Here is a 20,800-nt window from a genome sequence, read left to right on the forward strand (position 1 = left end):
ATGATCTGTGAACGCATAATAATCTGGCCACTCAGTGTGTATGTGTATATATAGTAGAGGCCCAGTGCATGAATTTGTGCATGGGTGAGGTCCGGCCAGCCTGGCCAGGGGGAGGGGACATGGGCGGTTGGCCGGCCTGCCTGCTGGTCGAACTCCTGGTGTAGGGGACAATTTGCATATTAGCCTTTTATTATATAGGATATACACTGAGTGGCCAGATTATTATGCATTCAGAGATCATAATAATCTGGCCACTCAGTGTATGTAGCAGAAAGTACTAGTGTACTAGGCTGTACGGCTCACCTGGTCACATCATTGCATGGATCAGCAGCTTTATCATTTTGTGATACAGATGTTAAAAACAAGTAAAAACTTTGTCATTCCTGACGATTCTCCAGCATATCTCCCTGGTAATAAGTTATTTCTGGCATCAAGTTACTAGAATTAGAATCAAATGGCTTACCACCCAGATGGCAATGATATTCTCACACCCCGGGACATCCCCCCCCCCCATTGTATATTCTCCTTTTGGGCTACATTCTAATAATTATATCTTATGCTTCTCCAGTGAATTCACAGTATACAAGTTGATGTCTTCATATGTCAGCTTACAAGAGAATTTTTTCTTACACAATAAAGATCCAATTCTGACCTAAGACTTACAAGGCACACAGATATAGCTAAGTCAGAGAGAGACACACCAAGCCTCACACTGCACAGTGAACTATAAGGGGCTTGAGAGTGTAGTCACTGCCACAGAGATCCGCTTCCTCTTACTATTTTTGTTATTGTCAATTTCCCTCCCAATTTGTTCTTTTTCACAAAAGCTTCCCTTTTCTTTGGGGCCAGTCTGAAGCCGAAAGACACCGAGTACAAATGAAGCATTTAACGTTTTCAGAGCACCCCTCTCTTTTTGTGTTCTTAGTCACAGCTCACGTCTCCCTGATCCCATATTTAATAGGTTAGGACCGTGGTCGGCAAACCGCGGCTCGCGAGCCACATGCGGCTCTTTGGCCCCTTGAGTGTGGCTCTTCCACAAAATACCACGGCCTGGGCGAGTCTATTTTGAAGAAGTGGCGTTAGAAGAAGTTTCAGTTTAAAAAATTTGGCTCTCCAAAGAAATTTCAATCGTTGTACTGTTGATACTTGGCTCTGTTGACTAATGAGTTTGCCGACCATTGGGTTAGGCATCACTGATGGTATCGTAGGAACTAAATGTGTCGGAATGGGAATGCCCGGCTCATGGATGACACCGACTAACTCTGTGGAGCGAACACCCCCACCTCTTCCAGGCTGCTGGGGAAGGAGAAGGCCATGGCCCAGAATCGGAGCTGATGGACTAGGAGGGGAAGGAGGTGTCCAAAGGCCCATCTTCCCTGGAGCTGCTCTGAGCCACATCACTCCAAGGCACCCAGAGCGCTCCGGAGGCCTGTGGTCACCCTCCAAGACGCAGGGCCAACAGGAGTGATCATCTGAAAACATCAGACACACGTGTTTTCCTTCCTCGCCTCAAACATCAGGCGACCTGGCAGGCATTCCCCAGTTGAGCCCTAGGGAGAAGGGGAGGGCAAATGCCACGCAGGGAGGGAGGATGCTGGGGTACAGGGAGCGTGCAGGAGAGGCAGGGTCAGGAAGGGCAGCGTCCACCCTTTCCAATCCCAACTGGTTGGAGGAAGAAGGGGAAGAAAGGAGGAGAAAGCGGGATCTCCCACCGTCCGGTCCCTGAAGGGAGACTTCGAGAGGGAGTGGCTTTGTGCTCAGCCCAAGAGACTTTCTGTTGTCTCCTTTCTCATCTGAGACTCCAGGAGAAGACCTCCCTAAAGTGCATCTCCCTAGCACCCCTCCCCAAACAGGGGCAGCCCCAGGACAGCACAGACCGAAATCAGTGGCTTGGTAGGTGAGGCAGAGGAGCTGGGGAGAGGGAAGGGGGTCCTCAAACGAAATATTCACCCAAGAGATGGAGCTAGCTACCCAAAGACAGTGTCAACTGGCAGAGGTGCCGAAACTGCGAACTGGCGAGCTTAAAACCCGCTCTGCTTGCCCACCCTCGGCAGGGCGAGCGGAGTCGCACAGGTGAGCGTAGAAGAACAGAACGAAGCTAAAACGCCCGTGTCCCTGACTGCGGGTTCGGGCTGCGCCTTGTGCGCGCAGGTGCAGCCATAATAAAGTGCATGCAGACCACGTGTGCACCCCCCCCCCGCCCGTGGAGAAATGGCTCCCCTCATCAAGCGTCATGGGCAACGTGGGGGCTCTGGAGGCAGGCGGACCTGGGTCCCCAACCTGACTTCAGCAAGCTAGTTTGCATCTAAGATGTAGATTCCTCATCGATAAAGTCCGTGTAAGAATGCTGGTTGCCTAAGGTTGCTGTGAAGATTAAAGAACGTAATATATCTAACCAGCTAACACAGTGCCTGGCCTATAGCCAATGCTCTTCAGCGGTCTCTGCTGTTTTTCAGCAGTATGTTAGGTATATCCTAAAATGTCCATTCGCTCACTTGACACCTGTAACTGGATTTCGTGTGTACTAGAAGCTGGCAAGCAAGAAGTCCTGTCCCAGGCTCCGTCCTTGAGGAACTCGTTGTCTGTTAAGATAAAATATTGGCAATCACGATACCATATAATGCTGCAATGATGGTGCCACAGAGGGTGTTCTGGGACCTTGGAAGATGAGCACCTAATTCAGAATGGAAATTGGCAGCAGGTCTGGCAAAGTTACCCCACGGAGCTATCACCCGAGCCTCCGGTGAATCATAATGGTAACTTTTTGTTCACTTCCTCTGTGCCAGACGGGATGTGAGATTCCTCAGGGCAGGGACTTCGACTGTTCTGTCCGCTGCTCTGTCTGCAGCTCCCAGCAGGCCACGAGTGAATATGTCCTTCATTCATTTATTCAACAAATACCTGATTTGATTATCTTTTTAAAAAATATATATTTTATTGATTTTTTACAGAGAGGAAAGGAGAGGGATAGAGAGTTAGAAACATCGATGAGAGAGAAACATTGATCAGCTGCCTCCTGCACACCCCCTACTGGGGATGTGCCCACAACCAAGATACATGCCCTTGACCAGAATCGAACCTGGGACCTTTCAGTCCGCAGGCCGACGCTCTATCCACTGAGCCAAACCGGTTTCGGCCTGATTTGATTCGCAAAACAACCCTCATGATAAAATTGAGGCTCTACAAGGGGAAGCAGCTTGTTGAGGTTGGATGGGTTTCTCAGCCCCAAAGCTCACACGCTTACCCATTAGGCAGCACTGTCATCTAAGGGAGGCCGGTAGTGGGGAGGGAAGACAAAGGGCCCCTCAGGCAGATGCTCTGGGGCCCAGAGGTAGGACGGGGTGATGTCTCTGAGACACAGTAAGTTGTTTCGTATGGACTCAGACTCGAGGACAGGAGACAGGACAAGGGCCAGGCGCAGAAAGGTGGCCAAGCGAAGGAGTTGAGCTTAGTTCTGAAGGTATTTTGGAACCATGAAGTGCTTTAGGGAGGGAAATTGATGGCGAAATTCGCATCAAGAAGGTCTGAGGCTGGCACGTAAGATTAAAATGGGACAGGTGATAGAGGCCTGAACTAAGACAGAGGCCAAGAGGTTAAAAAAGAAAGCACAGTCTGGCTGGTGTTGCTCAGTGGTTGAGCATCAACCCATGAACTAAGAGATCCCAGGTTCGATTCCCGGCCAGGGCACATGCCCGGGGTTTGGGGCTTGATCTCCAGGAGGGGCGTGCAGGCGGCAGCTCATCTCAGTGTTTCTCTCTATCCCTCTCCCTTCCCCTCTTTCTAAAATAAATTAATAAAAAAAAGAAAAAAAAGCACAGTTCTGAGATTGTCAGAGGGTATAATTTTCAGGGTCTTCTGACTGACTGGATGTGGGCACAGATGTTGAATGAGGGTGCATAGAGAAATAGAAAGAGACATTGCAAATGAATCCTCGGTTTATGGCTTGGGTGAGCAGGTGGACAGTGGTAGCACGCTAGGAAATACAGGTCGAATCGCCCTTCTTGAAGAAAGTTTCTCCTACTCTGTCTTGGACACAGAGAAGTGCCTACAGGACATCCCAGCGGTGACAATGCGTGGTCACTGGCCTTCACACACAGTGGGGGGGTCCTCAGGTATCTGCTGACCAAGGGCATATGCGGGCCTTTGAACTTCTGAGATATGTTTGACTTGGAGATTTGGAGGAAATGATCTCACAGGTGCTAACTGAAGCTGGGGGTGTTGACACCTCTCTCAGGAAGAAAGAGAAGCCTGGGATGGAACTCTTTAAAAGCTAAGCGATTAAAAAACATTTGCACGGTGGGGCCAGTCACCACGGGGAGTGGTTTCCCTGGGCCCCGGGGAGAAGCAGAGAGGAGGAAGTCTCGGGGCCCAGGGTCACAGGAAGTTTGAATCAGATAAGGCTGAGAGGTGTTCACTACGTTTGATAAGGTGCTTTCAAAGGTATGCTTAAGAAGTTGGATTCCAGATCTGAAGGAAATACCGAAATCGTTAGCACGTAGGGAAAGCTGCAATACTTTGCCAAGTTACTAGTGTTCTGACCTAGCAAAGATATGCAAGGAAGGAAGGAAGAGATATTAAATCCAGCGTCATGTATATAGTATCAGCGACTAACTAGAATCAACAAGTGTCTGCATTAAAAAGCTCCTAGTGAGGGGGGTGAGGGCATGTGCCAGGGTAGGGGAGACTGGGGGAAGGTCAATTGGAAAAAAAAAGGAGACATATGCACTACTATTTGTAATAGTTTAAACAACAACAACAAAAAAGCTCCTAGTGATACCAGAGGGGTCAATGTGTTCATCAATGGGCCCCAGTTAGGCCCCAGATGAACTGATCCCACCCCTGCACCCCCATTCTAGTGGGTCAAGATTCCCTCCACCCCCCAAAAAAGTCCAATATTTAAAACTCCTGTTCGGAGAGCAGGGCTACTAAGGTGGACCCAGAGGACCCAGAGCCAGAGCCACGGGAACAACACGCACAAAAGGAAGCCAGCAGCACCCCCAGAACCAAGATCCAATCAAGATGGAAGCGGGAGGCAGCCCAGTCTTCATTCCCGGAGTTCGCAGGTTTAGCACAATCCCATTTCCCTGGCCAGCGAGCACCGAAAACTGCGTCTTGGCAGAACCCATCGTCCCTCTACTCCATCAGAGAGGTGCATCTAGAACAGGCATTGTGCACTGCCCTGGATTGGAAAACTCCAACACTGTGGTCGGCAAACTGCGGCTCGTGAGCCACATGCGGCTCTTTGGCCCCTTGAGTGTGGCTCTTCCACAAAATACCACGGCCTGAGCGAGTCTATTTTGAAGAAGTGGCGTTAGAAGAAGTTTAAAAAATTTGGCTCTCAAAAGAAATTTCAATCGTTGTCCTGTTGGTATTTGGCTCTGTTGACTGATGAGTTTGCCGACCACTGCTCCAACAGAATAGCGGGGAACACATGACATCATCAGCCAGGCCGGCCGTTAATCCTGATCCCCTCCCAGAAGCACCTGCTCATCATGGAGGCCTTTCCGGGTGAAAAGGTGTCCACTGGAGGTGACAAACACCACAGTCCAAGGCATTCACACCTGCCACAACACCTCTGAGGGGACTTCCTTAGCCTGTCGCCTCCGAATGCAGACAGATTCCACGTAGCGCCCCCATTGCTGTCCTGGGAAAAGTAGTTTCTCCCTGGCCTATTTCCCAGCAGGGAATGGCAGGAGCTGCTTATCAATGACTCACAATCCGCTTCACACCCAGAATGACAGCAGGGAATAAATGCGTGAGTGGTCAGCCAGGGGCACTGGCCCCGGAATCACATGGGCGGCAGAGAAATGTATTTGAGAGGGGTCCTGGCCCACTACCTTTACCCCAAGGCGTGGAAGACTTTAGCAGGTCCTTCTGCAGATCTGGTGAGAATTGTCTGATATGTATACGGCTCCTGGCTTGTAGTCATAGCATTTTATTTCCGAAACATTGGTGAGTTTTCTCCCTGATGAAGAAACGCTCTGCAAAGCCAACCCACACAGGTGCACTCCTCCAGGGTTCATGGCTGCGGACTATTTCTCAGCCACATTTGAGGCTGCGCTGACGCCGGGGCCGGGCAGCATCCTGCCAGCCCCCCCACCCCCCACGTGCTAGTCAAACAAGCAAGGTTTCTGTGACGTCCAAACTTGTAACACATGAACATATCTGAAATTCAAATTTGTGTTGATAAAGTTTTATTGAAAGAAAGGAAGGAAGGAAGGCAGGCCAATGGGTTAGCTGACTTTTGAGAACCCTAAAGAAATCATTGCTTACAAGCTTTGAGCCTTCTGGAAGATGATTGGCTAATGGTACCTAGAGTCTCTTCATGTCCCTGGCCCCCCAATGGAGCCCATGATGCCTTTTATCTTTTCTTAGTTGTCCTACCTGTCAGCTCAATGGGAGGTGTTTTATGTGAACATGGAAACAAGGTGGAATGAAATACAGGCATCTCAAAAACTTTATCAGCACAAATTTGAATTTCAGATATGTTCATGTGTTACAGAACACGCCACCGCGTAAGCTTTCTCTGTGCTGGAATTTCTCTTCTCATTTGCTTTTTCTTGGATTTTCTCAAGCGTGGACATGATTTTGTGGAACAACTCAGAGAACATGATGGGAATGCCACTTGAAAACACTCACGGAGCACTGCGATTCCTGTAACCATTCAGTCACATCTGTGCCACGTGAGGGTTCACTCCATTAAATAAAAATGTGCTTGTGAATTATGCCATCTGGTTAAATTTAAGAGCTTTAAATATGTTTTCCATAAAAATACAACGTGATAAATGTGATAACTGAAGAATGTATTAGGTATCGCAGGATTATTCAGAAAAGAAAGTGACCTTGTTGGGGAAACAGACACATCTCCACCAAGGCGGTGAGATTTATTTCTACTAGGGCTCATCATTCACTCCACAGACATTTATTGCGCACCTACTATGTGCTAGGAATAATTCTAGGCACCGAAACTACAGAAATTAACAAAATGTAAAATTTCCTGTCCTCATGGAACTTACACTCGAGTGTATGAATGTGTGTGTGTGTGTGTGTGTGTGAGGTGGGGCAGGGGTAGTCTTAGGAGATGAGGTCAGAAAGATGTCAGAGGGACCAGAATGTGCAGGGCTTTGAACAGCCACTGGAAAGACTTTGGCTTAACACCAACGAGAAACCATTCCTCTGTCGCCGTGTTAGCAGTGTCTGTTGGCACAGACGTGAATTCTAGTAACAATGACAATAATAGCAATGGCAACACCTAATGTTTACCGAGCACTTTTTTAATGGACCAAAACTACGCTTTCATTGAACAGGCACTTCAGTCCTCACAGAAACGTATGGGGGGGGGGGGGGGGGATTTTAAACCCCGATTCACCAGAGGAGGTAACGAGTGAAATAACTTTGCCTGATCACTAGCCAGGAAGTGGGGAGCTGGGCTCGCACAGGCCTGCCAGGTGTCAAAGCCGGCTTCCTAACCCACGAGCAGCCTGCCTTCCACCAGGGTCTGGTCAGACCTGGGAGAAGGACCGCAGGGAGGAAGCAAGGACACAAGAGGCAGGAGTGTGGACTGCGGCCCGGAAGGCAGCTCGGTGGGGAGCACAGAGGGGAAGCCAGGAGAAGGCAGTGGGCAGGGCAGGAGGCGGGGATGGGCCTGTTAGGGGAGCAGTATTCCTGGAGAGATTAGAAGGACAGGAGTTGTAAATTACAGTTCAGGAAAAGGAAGGGGGGGCGGGGAGGAAGAGAGACCAAGATTCGGCGTTAGCGGTATATGTTATCAACAGAGAAAAATAATTGTCTTACCCTGATTTATAGTGATTAACTATTCTCTTTTTCTGAGCAAGCCTCGACTATCACTGTCCACGCCTTTGCTATCTTCTGGAGGGGGAAGAGACCACAGTCCCTTGTTTTGTGTTTGTTTTCAAAGCTAGAACCTGCTTTCATTTTCACTCTCCCAGGCGTGCTGTCAGTCAACCATCCGGCTCCAGGCATGCCCTGTTGAATGCTCTCACTGAAACGTGTCCATGCCCAGGTTCATGAGATGCCTGTATTTCATTCCACCTTGTTTCCATGTTCACATAAAACACCTCCCATTGAGCTGACAGGTAGGACAACTAAGAAAAGATAAAAGGCATCATGGGCTCCGGTGGGGGGCCAGGGACAGGAAGAGACTCTAGGTACCATTAGCCAATCATCTTCCAGAAGGCTCAAAGCTTGTAAGCAATGATTTCTTTAGGGTTCTCAAAAGTCAGCTAACCCATTGGCCTTCCTTCCTTCCTTCCTTCCTTCCTTCCTTCCTTCCTTCCTTCCTTCCTTCCTTCCAATAAAACTTTATCAACACAAATTTGAATTTCAGATATGTTCATGTGTTAAAAATACCACTTTCTTTTGATCCCCCTTCCTCATCACTGGAAAGTGCAGACACCACCCCTAGACTAAGGGTGTTCAAAGCCAGCGGCCAGCTGGGTCCTGCCGGCAGTGGTGGTGTGCAGCCCGGTCATAGGCTCAGGCTGGGGCCTGTTGGCCACAAACCACTGGGCTTCATTTCTGACGTTGATATTCAGAAGTCCTAACTGAGGGAAGACGCTCCTGAATTTATAGATCCAAAGCCAGTGGGGGAGGGTGGGGACAGTGGTTCTAACAGGCACCAGGGGCCTCCAGCATCTCGGAGCCACTCAGAAGCCAGGCCACCGTGGCCACCAGGGACACAGGAGGAGGGTCTCCCCCCCCCCCCCCCCCGGCCGGGGCGTCTCGGGGAGCCTGCTGCCCACGGCCGCGGAGCTCCGGCCCCCGATGGCTCCTCACCAGGGCGTCAGGGAACATGAGGCCAGCAGCTGGGGAGCAGTGTGAGTCATGGGAGAGACATCCACCCATTTCTGACCTCATCCAAATAAAATTCTAGAAAAGAAATTAAAGAAGCTTACTTCATTAAAGAAAAGAACGCACATGGAAATTATGAAGTCAGGCTAAGTTTCCATCGGGAATGTTTTAATTAGTGCTTCTACTTTGTTTACTCAAGAGCTTATAACGTCGAGTCTTCGTGGTCTCAATTCACACGCACCGAGTGTGCGCAGGGCGCGCATGAGGGATGTGACTACGGGGTCTAATGCACGGAAACATGAAGGGTCCCCTCCAGTGGCTTCTGTTTCATTTCTACATGAAGGAGCCAGACCCCTGGGAGAGCCAGAGGGATCTTAGTCGTAACAACACACAGGCTCTGGGCTCCCAGGAGCACGAGGGCCCGATGCGGGCGAAGGGGTCACTGTGACACCCCTTTTTCTGCAGAGCTGCCGAATATTCCTGGGGGGCCCCGGGGGACACTCCTGACCCTATGCGGTGGTGACGAACATCAGCAGAAACAGGCCTCTTCCGCTGCCCCGGTGATTTTTTTCTGAGGCAGAGTTGCCATGAAAGCAACTCAAGCGCCCTCCACGCCCCCCCCCCCCAATCTCCATTGTTTCCAGAAGCTCCTGGTAAAAGTGTGGTGTGGTGTCTACAGTCATCACTGCACTCTCCCCCTCGCCAAATAAAGGCAGGCCAGAGGCAGGAGCGGACGCTACGGTGGGGCCATTGGGGGGGCCATATAGTGAGGAGGACTCCCCCGGCCCCTCGCTTCCCACACCTCCGGCTTGAACTGCACCCCGAGCCAACACTCAGTTCTGAATCCTCTGATTCGCCGCTCTCCCTCCCCTGTGTCTCTCATTGGTCACCACACCTGTTTTTATCTCACAACATGACATGTAGGCCCTTCCTCTCTTCTCCCACTCCCAGCACACCTCAGGGGACACGCCCCTCCTGCCTGCCTTAGGGGCCTCTCCAGAGGGCTCCCTGCTCCCCGGCTCTCTTACTGCTTTAAGCTTCTGACAAACCATGAAAGTGACCTCCCCGCTTCTTCTCCAAAAGTCTTCAGTGGTTCTCCGTCAGGGCCGTATAAAAACTCCACGGTTCCCTTTTGGTGCTTAAAGCCTTATGCACTCTAACTCCCCTCAGATGCCTGTCTCCCACCACCGACAGCGAGGGTGGGGTTAACTTGGCTGCCTCTTAACCTGGAATGCTGCTCCGTCTCCTGGAGTCAGAGAAGACTTCCCTGGAAGCGACAGCAGAGGAAAGAGCTGGTAGGTGTCCCTATTTGGAATCACTCACACATGCTCCTGCGGCAGGAGATTCTTCCGGCCAGCTATTGTTCTGGACTCTGTGTTCCGTGGGGCTGCCAGACCGCTAAGCTCCCGCTTGACAACAACGTCAGCTGCTTCATCACAAAGGCAGGAAGAGGACGGGAGCCGGCCAGTGGACGATGGTGCACATGTCACAGCACCTGAGGTCTCCGCAGGGCCCCGTCCACCCAGAGCCGTGGTCGGCAAACTGCGGCTCGCGAGCCACATGCGGCTCTTTGGCCCCTTGAGTGTGGCTCTTCCACAAAATACCACGGCCTGGGCGAGTCTATTTTGAAGAAGTGGCGTTAGAAGAAGTTTAAAAAATTTGGCTCTCAAAAGAAATTTCCATCGTTGTCCTGTTGATCTTTGGCTCTGTTGACTAAGGAGTTTGCCGACCACTGGCCTAGGGCAAGGAGAGCGAGCCAGGGACACACAGCCACTGCCCCTCCTCCTCGCCTGCTCGGACCAATCAGATGACCCCCTTACAGTCAGAACCACTGTTTCACCAATTGTCATCTTAAAAACCTCACAGGGGATGACTGCTCTAAAGAAATAAAGAACCAGCCTAGCCAGTTTGGCTCAGTGGACAGAGCGTCGGCCTGTGGACTGAAGGGTCTGGGTTCCATTCCTGTCAAGGGCATGGACCTTGGTTGCAGGCTCCCGGCCCTGGTCAGGGTTGTGGGGGAGGCAACCAATTGATGTGTCTCTCTCACATCGGTGTTTCTCTCAGTCTCTCCCTCTCCCTCTACGCTCTCTAAAAATCATGGAAAAATATCCTCGGGTGAGGACAAAAAAAAAAAAAAGGAAAAGAAATCAAGAATCACACATCGCTGTGTGCCGGGAACCAATTCCAGCATGTAATAACTACAAGAGTTTCATCAAAAGGTGATGAAGCTTGGGTGGCTCAACAAGGGCTGAGCCACATACGTAGTTTACCTGTTGGAGCGGCAAAACGGCACTTCCACCAAACCTGAGTAGGATTGTCTGCTGCCAGACAGCTCAGGGCATTTTATTGCCTCCTGTTGGCCAGGCACCTGACCAGCTGTAGGCTATTCCCCAAACTGACAATGCTCCTGTACCCTACCCTTTGAAACCTTACCCTTTGAAGTGTATTATCTCCACCTTGCCTTAGGACAAACTGTGTTAATAAATAGCATGGGGTCCTTAGATAAGGGTGTAGTCTTTCAGCTCCTTTAGCTGAAGCACCTCTGACCCCCAATGCCTTTCAAAATTATCTTTCATCTTTGGACTCCTTCTTGAATCTACGCATCAGCTACTTTCTTCAGATTGCAGCACCCTTTGTAAGGCTGGGACAAGAACCCCCACAGTTGTGGGGTCCCTTGTCTGGTTAGAGCCAAGTTCCGCAGAGGTCCGTGGTGAGGCCGGGCCACAGGCCACCAGAGTGCCTCTTGGGCTGGTCGCTTCCACTCAGGCATGACCTGCTAAGAGCAGCCCTCGCACTCTGCACACACAGTGCTGGGTTCCAGAAAGCACTTCATCCCTGTGGTCTCCCTGCACCCCACCATCCTGGAGACGAGCTCCCGCGGCTTGGACCCAGGGCTGCGGAGCGGAGCCAACACACGTCACAACGTCAGGAGGCGGCTCAAGTCCACGCGTGTGACCTGCGCTGCACAAACCCCATGCAAAGGCCACATTCGGGTCAGGAGAAGGAGCATCGCTTTGCTGGTACCAATCAAGGTGTGAGGCTTAATTCCACTGAAGAGACTTAAGAATAACCCCCTCATGCTGCCTCAAGATGCAATTCTAAAATGCATAATTAGCCTGTATTACTTCTCCCATTTTCTTTTCTCCTCTCCCCTGTCTCTAAGCAAAAGAATCATTGACTTCCACCCTTTAAATTCATCACTGTAGCCATGCCCAGCACGGAGGGAAAAGCCCAATCACAGGCCAACTCATGACCCAGCTGGCATGCCTCAGTGGTTGAGCGTTGACCTATGAACCAGGAGGTCACGGTTCGATTCCACGGTCAGGGCACATGCCCGGGTTGTGGGCTTGATCCCCAGTGTGGGGCGTACAGGAGGCAGCGACCAATGATTCTCTTTCATCATTGATGTTTCTATCTCTCTCCCTCGCCCTCCCTCTCTGAAATCAATGAAACAACCACCACCAAAAAAACCCATGTCTGCCCAGCCTCTCGGAAGTCCTGCACACTGTTCCCTGGCCAAAGGCAGTGCCCCGGGGCGAGGGCGGAGGTGTCTGTGCCAGACAGGAAGATCCGAAATTTACTGAAAAGCTCTTTTTCTGATTCCCCTTGAATATCAATCAGGCAAATGTGAGAGCCAAGTTTTCTGCATGATTTTACGCACAATTATAATTCTTTCCACAATGGGAAGTGGAGGCTAAGCGAACTTTTGGCTCCTGTTCCACAGATCTTGCTGCTACATTTTGTGAAATTTGGCATTCTTGTTTCCATCTGCTGACGAAAAGCACGGTTTGCAGTTATCACTAGATCTGACATAGGTTCATCTGTATAAAATGCTTTGTTCTACGACAGTCTGAAGGAAGTAGCATTTAACGTCTGAAGGCAAATAATACTCCACGAGTGAGGGATGGTGTCAGCGTGTGAACGGAGGGAAGAGGGACCCGGAATGTTAATGCTTTGCGAAGGGGTTTGAAGAGATCTCCGTGCTTCCTAGCTTCAAGTTGGAAGCTTAAGCACGTGCGGCAAATAGGATCTAGATGGGAAAGTTGCTAATATCCCATTAGCAGAGCAGGATTAGAAGTTCACCGAAAACCCGATACTCACAGCCCTAAACTCTGAGTGCTTCTGACGCAATGAAACCGGGCACGCCCCCCCTGTCATAAACCGCACCCCTGAAAGCTATCTGAGAGAGCCAGCACACACTGTGAGCTGGAGCAGTAACGCTTCGTTTTTATGTAAAAATAAAGGTTTTTGTATATAAAGGTTTTGACCAAAAAAACGTAAACTTATTCTTTACTGTAATATATTTGACCTTTATGATGAAATAAAAATAGTTGGATTATCACATTCCTATGATGAAAAATATTTGATCCTATCACAAATGCCGCCTAATACAATGGCTATATTTTCACTTCTCCACCAGCCTGGAGAAATACTACTGGGTAAGAAACATCAAGGCATCAGTAAATTTAAAAATAAGTTTATCATCCTGGGTATCGTCTTGTTAGTAGCCTCAGTTCAGATGCCTAACCAATGAGTCTGAAATTATTATACGTCTTTATTCTCCCTCCTCCCTTTTTAAGTCCATCCTGATCAAGTGTTTACCCAACCAAAAAATCCTATCAATTCTTTTCCAGCTGCCTCTCTCAGTATTTTTTGTTTGTTTGTTTCCAGCAAATTCATATCATCAGAAATGTGGACAAATGCAGTAGCTCCCAAGAGCCTGTCTTTTCCGCTCTCCTCTCCTGCTCATCTATTCTGTCTATGTGAATAATATGTCGTTTGTCATTTATAGAAAATGCACGTTCAGAATCGAGTGCTACGATGAAAAAAAAAAATCAAGGTTGTTGATAAGATGCAGCTTTCAAAAAAGAGTGTGCCTGGGTTAAGCCATTATTACTAGGCCATGTTTTCTTTTCTTTTTTCTTTTTTAAATATTTTATTGATTTTTTACAGAGAGGAAGGGAGAGGGATAGAGAGTTAGAAACATCGATGGATTAGCTGCCTCCTGCACACCCCCTACTGCGGATGTGCCCGCAACCAAAGTACAAGCCCTTGACCGGAATCGAACCTGGGACCCTTCAGTCGGCAGGCCAACACTCTATCCACTGAGCCAAACCAGTCAGGGCTAGGCCATGTTTTCTTAAGCAGGAGGAAGAGCGGCTGGCTCCTCTTAATCCGAGACACCCATTGTCATCACACAGGTGCCAAGCACTCAATTCATATTTTCCGACAAACCAAGCCCAGTTTCCCTACGCCAGGCACCAGAGAAGGGTACTAATGGCTCAGTCCCGCTCCCAAGCTAAGGTGCTGCTGCCTGAGTGGCATTCCCGCACGCCGGTCTGAGACGTGCCACTCCCCAGGAGCAAAAATAAAGTGAGAAGCAAGACTCCCACGAGGGAAGCTCTCCCGAGCCATATGCTCTAGCCCAGCCATTGCCCTGAAAGGGGGTGACACGCCAGCACTGGGAATGCTACGGGGCAGGGGCGGCTGGCTGCCCCTCTCCAAAGCAGAGTCCCAAGTATCGGAAAATACAAAACCTGCATGGCTCAGCACTCAGTCTCGGGGGCATCTGAGGTTTTACGTGACCTTTACCGTCCACGTTTCTTAATGCAGTTTGTGGTTAACCTGATCATCCGTGATCCCTTTGAACTGCTCTCTTGAAGCCTGAACGTGACTAACTTTAGGACAGAGACAAACACGCCAGCGCATGCATTTGGGGCAGGATGCTATTTGAGGCGAGGGATGCTGGAAATCTGTGTCACACGCAGTACCAGTCGCCGGGCAACCTGACGCCACGCCAGCTGTACAGACTTTCACAGAACCTGTGGGGAGCCTGTGCTGAGCGGCTCAGGTGTGGGGGAGGGAGACGGTTACAGTAGAATGCATCACCAAGCACCGCTCTTGGGAACGTTATGTTTTGGAAGTTAAAAATTATGGATGTGAAAAACAATGAGATCTAAGGTAACATCCAATCAGGAATCTCATAGCACAACAGCTGCCTTCCCAGGGGGTGTGGGAACACAGGTGTGAGGCCGCCAGGGGGGTATTGTTTAACCCGTGGTGACCGCTGAGTTTAAAGTCTGCCAATTAGCTTTGAAGGCGACTCCGTGCAGGTTCAAATAATGGCAGGTTGGAATAATAATAATATGTCAGCTCTGTAGGCTGTTCTACAGACTTTAACCCTACACTCATGAACAGTGAGGCCGCATGGAACACTGCTCGACAAGGTTAATGAGCAGCACACAGAGATGAGCACAAGGTACCGTTACAGTATGTAAAATGGTGTGAAGGAGGACTAGAAGGGAAAAACTAGAACAAATGATTTGTTAGGGGAGGATTATAGGGAGGATTATAGGTGATTTGCTTTTTGTGATTTCCACTATTATTTTAAATAATGGAAATACTACAGAAGTAGAAGAAAATATACACGTGCGAGACATTTGAGAAGGAATGCAGGCAGCAGCTGGATGCTGGGAGATAGTTACAACTTAAATAATTGTAAATAATCTAATCTATTTCTCATCCTATCTAATAATAGAGTAACATGTAAATTACCATCACTCCGCTATGCTCACGATTGGGTGGCAGGAGGCTGGGGGGCGGGACTCGGGGTGGCCTATCTGGCCATTGAGAGGCACGGATCCGCTGCCACTAAGGGGGGCTACCCTGCTGTTGAGAGGCGCAGGGGGCGGGACTCCCGCCCCCTGTGCCTCTCAACGGCCAGATCCGCGGCCGCTGAGGGAGCCTGCCGCGGACACCCAGCTGCGCCTCTCAACGGCAGGGTAGCCAGGTGTCCGCTGCAGCCCCCCTCAGCGGCCCTTGAGAGGCGCAGGGTAGCCCCCCTCAGCGGCTGTGGACCATCAAAAGCGGGGGAGCTGGGTGCCTGTCTGCTCCGGCACCAGGCCTTTCAGAAGCCTCCACCAAGCCGGAGGCTTCTGAAAGGCCTGGTGCACCAGCGGACAGGCACCCAGCTCCACCGCGAAAAGCGAAAGCGTGTAGGGGACCCTACAGGTGCATGATTCAATCATGCACTGGGCCTCTAGTAAAACATAAGTATAGATCAGTACCAAGTGGCTTAAGGCTTTTACCTCAATGGTAACTAAGACGTTGAAATGTGTCTTTGTTTCTTGCGTGATTTTAATCCAAATGAGCAATTGTACGTCTTCTATGACACTAACAGTTGTGTTGCCACCAAGGGGTCATCTGTGGTCAACATGGCCGGGGTGGTGTGAGGGGAGTGAGGGCAGGAGGGAAAGGGGAGGAGAGGAGGAATACAGGTTCAACTTCTGAGATAATCAGGATTAGAGACACACACACACACACACACACACTCTCTCTCTCTCTAAAGTCATTTGCTCCCATAACCTCCACTCTACTTCCACCCCCCTCCCACCTCCCTGCCCATAAAGGCTTTCTGGTTCACAGGCAGTTCCAAACGTGTGTCCGGGTGTGAGTCCTGCTTGTGGAAGTAACTTTGGATTCACACCTGCGTGGGGTCTAATCTCGCCTCTGCCACATACTAGCTATATGCCTCGAACACACGAGCCATCTCTCTGAAACTCAATTTCCTCACCCATGAAAAGCATAGGGCAAGTACAGATTGAGACAATGCTTGAGTTGTAGCTGAGTGCTTGGACCCAGCAGGCACTAAATGTTGGAGTATGTTGTAGCTGAGTGCTTGGGGCCATCAGGTATTAAATGTTGGAGTTGGGTTATAGCTGAGTGCTTGGGCCCAGCAGGCACTAAATGTTGGAGTTGGGTTGCAGCTGAGTGCTTGGGCCTAGTAGGCACTAAATGTTAGAGTTGGGTTGTAGCTGAGTGCTTGGACCCAGCAGGCACTAAATGTTGGAGTTGGGTTGTAGCTGAGTGCTTGGGGCCATCAGGTACTAAATGTTGGAGTTGGGTTGTAGCTGAGTGCTTGGGGCCATCAGGTACTAAATGTTGGAGTTGGGTTGTAGCTGAGTGCTTGGACCCAGCAGGCACTAAATGTTGGAGTTGGGTTGTAGCTGATGCTTGGGCCCAGCAGGTATTAAATGTTGGAGTTGGGTTGTAGCTGATGCTTGGACCCAGCAGGCATTAAAGATGGAGTTGGGTTGTAGCTGATGCTTGGGCCCAGCAGGCACTAAATGTTGGAGTTGGGTTGTAGCTGATGCTTGGACCCAGCAGGCATTAAATGTTGGAGTTGGGTTGTAGCTGAGTGCTTGGACCCAGCAGGCACTAAATGTTGGAGTATGTTGTAGCTGAGTGCTTGGACCCAGCAGGCACTAAATGTTGGAGTTGGGTTGTAGCTGAGTGCTTGGGCCCAGCAGGCACTAAATATTGGAGTTGGGTTGTAGCTGAGTGCTTGGGCCCAGCAGGCACTAAATGTTGGAGTTGGGTTGTAGCTGAGTGCTTGGGGCCATCAGGCACTAAATGTTGGAGTATGTTGTAGCTGAGTGCTTGGACCCAGCAGGCACTAAATGTTGGAGTTGGGTTGTAGCTGAGTGCTTGGACCCAGCAGGCACTAAATGTTGGAGTTGGGTTGTAGCTGAGTGCTTGGGCCCAGCAGGCACTAAATGTTGGAGTTGGGTTGTAGCTGAGTGCTTGGACCCAGCAGGCATTAAATGTTGGAGTTGGGTGGTAGCTGATGCTTGGGCCCAGCAGGCACTAAATGTTGGAGTTGGGTTGTAGCTGATGCTTGGACCCAGCAGGCATTAAATGTTGGAGTTGGGTTGTAGCTGATGCTTGGGCCCAGCAGGCACTAAATGTTGGAGTATGTTGTAGCTGAGTGCTTGGACCCAGCAGGCACTAAATGTTGGAGTTGGGTTGTAGCTGAGTGCTTGGGCCCAGCAGGCACTAAATGTTGGAGTTGGGTTGTAGCTGAGTGCTTGGGCCCAGCAGGCACTAAATGTTGGAGTTGGGTTGTAGCTGGGCCCAGCAGGCACTAAATGTTGGAGTTGGGTTGTAGCTGAGTGCTTGGGCCCAGCAGGCACTAAATGTTGGAGTTGGGTTGTAGCTGATGCTTGGACCCAGCAGGCATTAAAGTTGGAGTTGGGTTGTAGCTGATGCTTGGGCCCAGCAGGCACGAAATGTTGGAGTTGGGTTGTAGGAGGCATGAAATAAAGTTTGTTCTCTCTCCCATTTCCCCCTTGGCACACAGGACCCTGTGCTCAGCACTGGAGAGACAGTTTATGGAGAACTGGACGTGAACCTGCCTCACATTCTGCAGGCTGTTCTCAGATCTTGCTCCCCCGCTCCCATAATTACCCTCCCAGGGACCAGGATCCCTGGTCATAACTGACGACGCAGCATGAGGCCAGGCCAGACTTGTCTGCACCTCCAGACCAGAGCGAGCGCCCAGGAGGCCCTGTTTGTAAGATGTGCTGAAAGCGTCAGTTCTCGCTAATCTGGCTTCTAGAGCTGGTGGCCCAGTACAGCAGCCAGTGGCCACGTGTGGCTTTTCACGTGACATGAATTAAAATGAAATACAACTGGAAATGCATCTAAAATGTTCTCCAATCACGTGAACACATTCCGGTTACTCAATGTGCACATGTGGCGAGTGGCTACTAAATATGATGGCCCAGACGCAGGGCATCTTCATCATCAACCCCAGGCGTTTCGGAACTACTCCGGGCCATCCGTGGGAGCGGGACGTGTCCGAGGGCTAGTGCCCAGCATCTTTGTTTATTAATCCTCTCCTTTGTAATGACTCTCAGGCCAGAAAACTCAGCTCAGACAGTGAAGGGGACAGAAGAAACCCGCTTCTTGGCTAGGGAGCCCCACTAGATACAAGCATTGCAGGCTCCAGCCTGAGGGACCTCAGCAGCATTCCTTCCACGGACCTCAGCCCCCTCGGGAAGAACACGTTGGTAAGATACGTCAACCCTTTCTGCTGGCCACAATGCGAGCACTCCACCAGATTCCAGAACTCTCTGTGGAAGGCAGAAATCTCCGGAAGGGGTACCGTGTACTACAGGGTGGCTAAGCAGTCGGCAGTTTAATTTCTGAATGCAGAAAGCAGCTGACTCCGGTCGGTGCCACAGGTACCCATGATAAGCAGTACAGGTTGGTGGATGAGGGGTGGGACACCCAATTACTCCAACTCTTCTACGTCTCATCAGTCAAGTCAATGGTTAACGAAGGCCGGTCTCTCAGAATCTAGTATGTCCACAGGGGGCGCTCGTGCGTTAGTCACAACCCTGTACTAACAAACTCATAAACCAGCCAACAGCTCTTACCCCTACCACATTCCAAAAAGAAAGCATCAGCCTACTTTACAGTAAATGCATTGTCCTCAGGATCAAGTTTCCTATTTCCCCAAAGGGGGGCTCCTGTCAAGTTTTCTTCAGCTCGGGTACGCGGGCCCTCTGCCCGGGAGACCAGCCCAACCGCAGGCTCCCGCCTCCCGCCCCGTGTGCATGTGCCCCTGTCGGCTTCTCCCAACAAAGGCCTTTCCAGTTCCCGCTGCCCCAACTCAGCCCCTGAGCCAGCGCGGGGCCCCGAAGAGTCCAGCTGCTTGGACACCACCCAGGGGGAACGTTTACGAGAGCAAAAGGGGAAACGTTCACGCCCCCTATTGAAGTAAATGAATTATTCTCATTTAATATAATTTTGTTCCTGTATGTTTCACTGGGTTCAATATCAAGGCAACTCCTTACAAGTCTACGCTTCTGTCGGAGAAGAATTTTAGTTTCTCTTCTACATGACTCTATTTTAAAACGATCATCAGCCATAACGTTTATCACAAAGAAACCGCAAGGCAAACGGGGGACATCACCCATGGATTTGAGCTTGTGAAGCTCACCAAATACAGTTTGGAGAATCATCGAAGAACCGAGTTCTAGTTTTATCATTCCAGAAAGAAAGCAGCACATATACCCCACACTCCTTTATCCCCCCCGACGGAAAAACGTTGCTGCTGGGGGAAAAAAGAAGTAAAACGAGAGGTGTTTGGAGCGCCTTTGATGAAATCCAGGGCGCTAGGCTGAGAGAGGCTGTTCTCTGGACAGTAAAGGCTCAGAGCATGGAAGCCTGTCGAGATGGCTTTCCAAAGATTGCCATCTGGTGGAACTTTGGTTAATTGTTCCTTTGTTCTGGGGAGCCCTGATGTGAACCTGGAGACTCAGTACCAGCAGGAAAGAACTGAAGGTCAAATGACTGCGTCTCAAACACAAATCCCAAACTGGACAGGGAGGCACCCCGGGTCTTCACCTCCTTTCCCAGACACTCCGTCTCTCTCTATTGTCAAGTCAACAGAGCAGTCGCCTTGATTTTTAACAAGATCAAACAATCGCTTACCATTAGAAACCTCTCTTCCTCCACGTATCCTTCATTAGGTCTCTAACAGTAAACTTTAATTGGCTTGCCCACTTTTAGAGGAATTGCTCATAGCGGTTAATTAGCTCTCAGTACCCGTGGGATGTGGAATATAGTTTGAGAAAATAACGTTTTAACCAAGCGTGTTTGCTCAAATATTTGCATTAGTTGTATCATGCCATTTTGAGGATAAATTTATGACAAAGGTATTAATAATACTCCAATTTAATCTGTAAACGACTTAGTCTGTAAGTCACACTAACATAACTGACATTGAAACCTTACCTTGCGCATCCGGGCTCTCTCCCCGGCTGTCGAGATGAACTGTTCCTCTGAGAGGGGGGATGCTGGGATAGAAAAAATGGAAAGAGAAATTAAGAGTGAGCATGGAACACGGTGAAAACACAGGAGCAAAGAGTTATCCTTTAGTTCACCGGGTGTGGCCAACAACGCAAAAGGGGATGAAGGAAAACACGCACACACAACACCCAACCTCAGCGGCTTTTACCAGGGGACAGAGCAGGTCAGCCAAACAATAGGGTTCTCAATCCGTATTATTCTTGGGCGGCTTTATCACAGGGTGTGAGCATTTAGTCTATCAGACCTATGAGGAGCACCCCCCACCCCATGTGATGAGAATCGTGTGTTAGCAGGAAACCCGGGAGAGTGCTTCTCATGGGGTATCACATGT

The 20,800-nt window shown here is 50.0% G+C and overlaps 1 protein-coding gene across 2 annotated transcripts in view; it reads right to left on the reverse strand.

Annotated features, from left to right (window-relative positions):
* Window positions 1-20,800, reverse strand: part of MAPRE2 (microtubule associated protein RP/EB family member 2) — a 123,726-nt gene that overhangs the window by 81,104 nt on the left and 21,822 nt on the right. For both annotated transcript variants that reach the window (XM_079784598.1, XM_079784597.1), the window contains exon 2: window positions 20,395-20,456. Coding sequence is in view for 1 of the 2 variants with exons in the window: in XM_079784597.1 (XP_079640723.1) it covers window positions 20,395-20,456 (62 nt within the window). In the remaining variant the exon portion in view is untranslated. The remainder of the gene's footprint in view (window positions 1-20,394; window positions 20,457-20,800) is intronic.

Source organism: Cnephaeus nilssonii (genome assembly GCF_951640355.1).
Source record: "Cnephaeus nilssonii genome assembly, chromosome: 11".
Lineage (NCBI taxonomy): Eukaryota > Metazoa > Chordata > Mammalia > Chiroptera > Vespertilionidae > Cnephaeus > Cnephaeus nilssonii.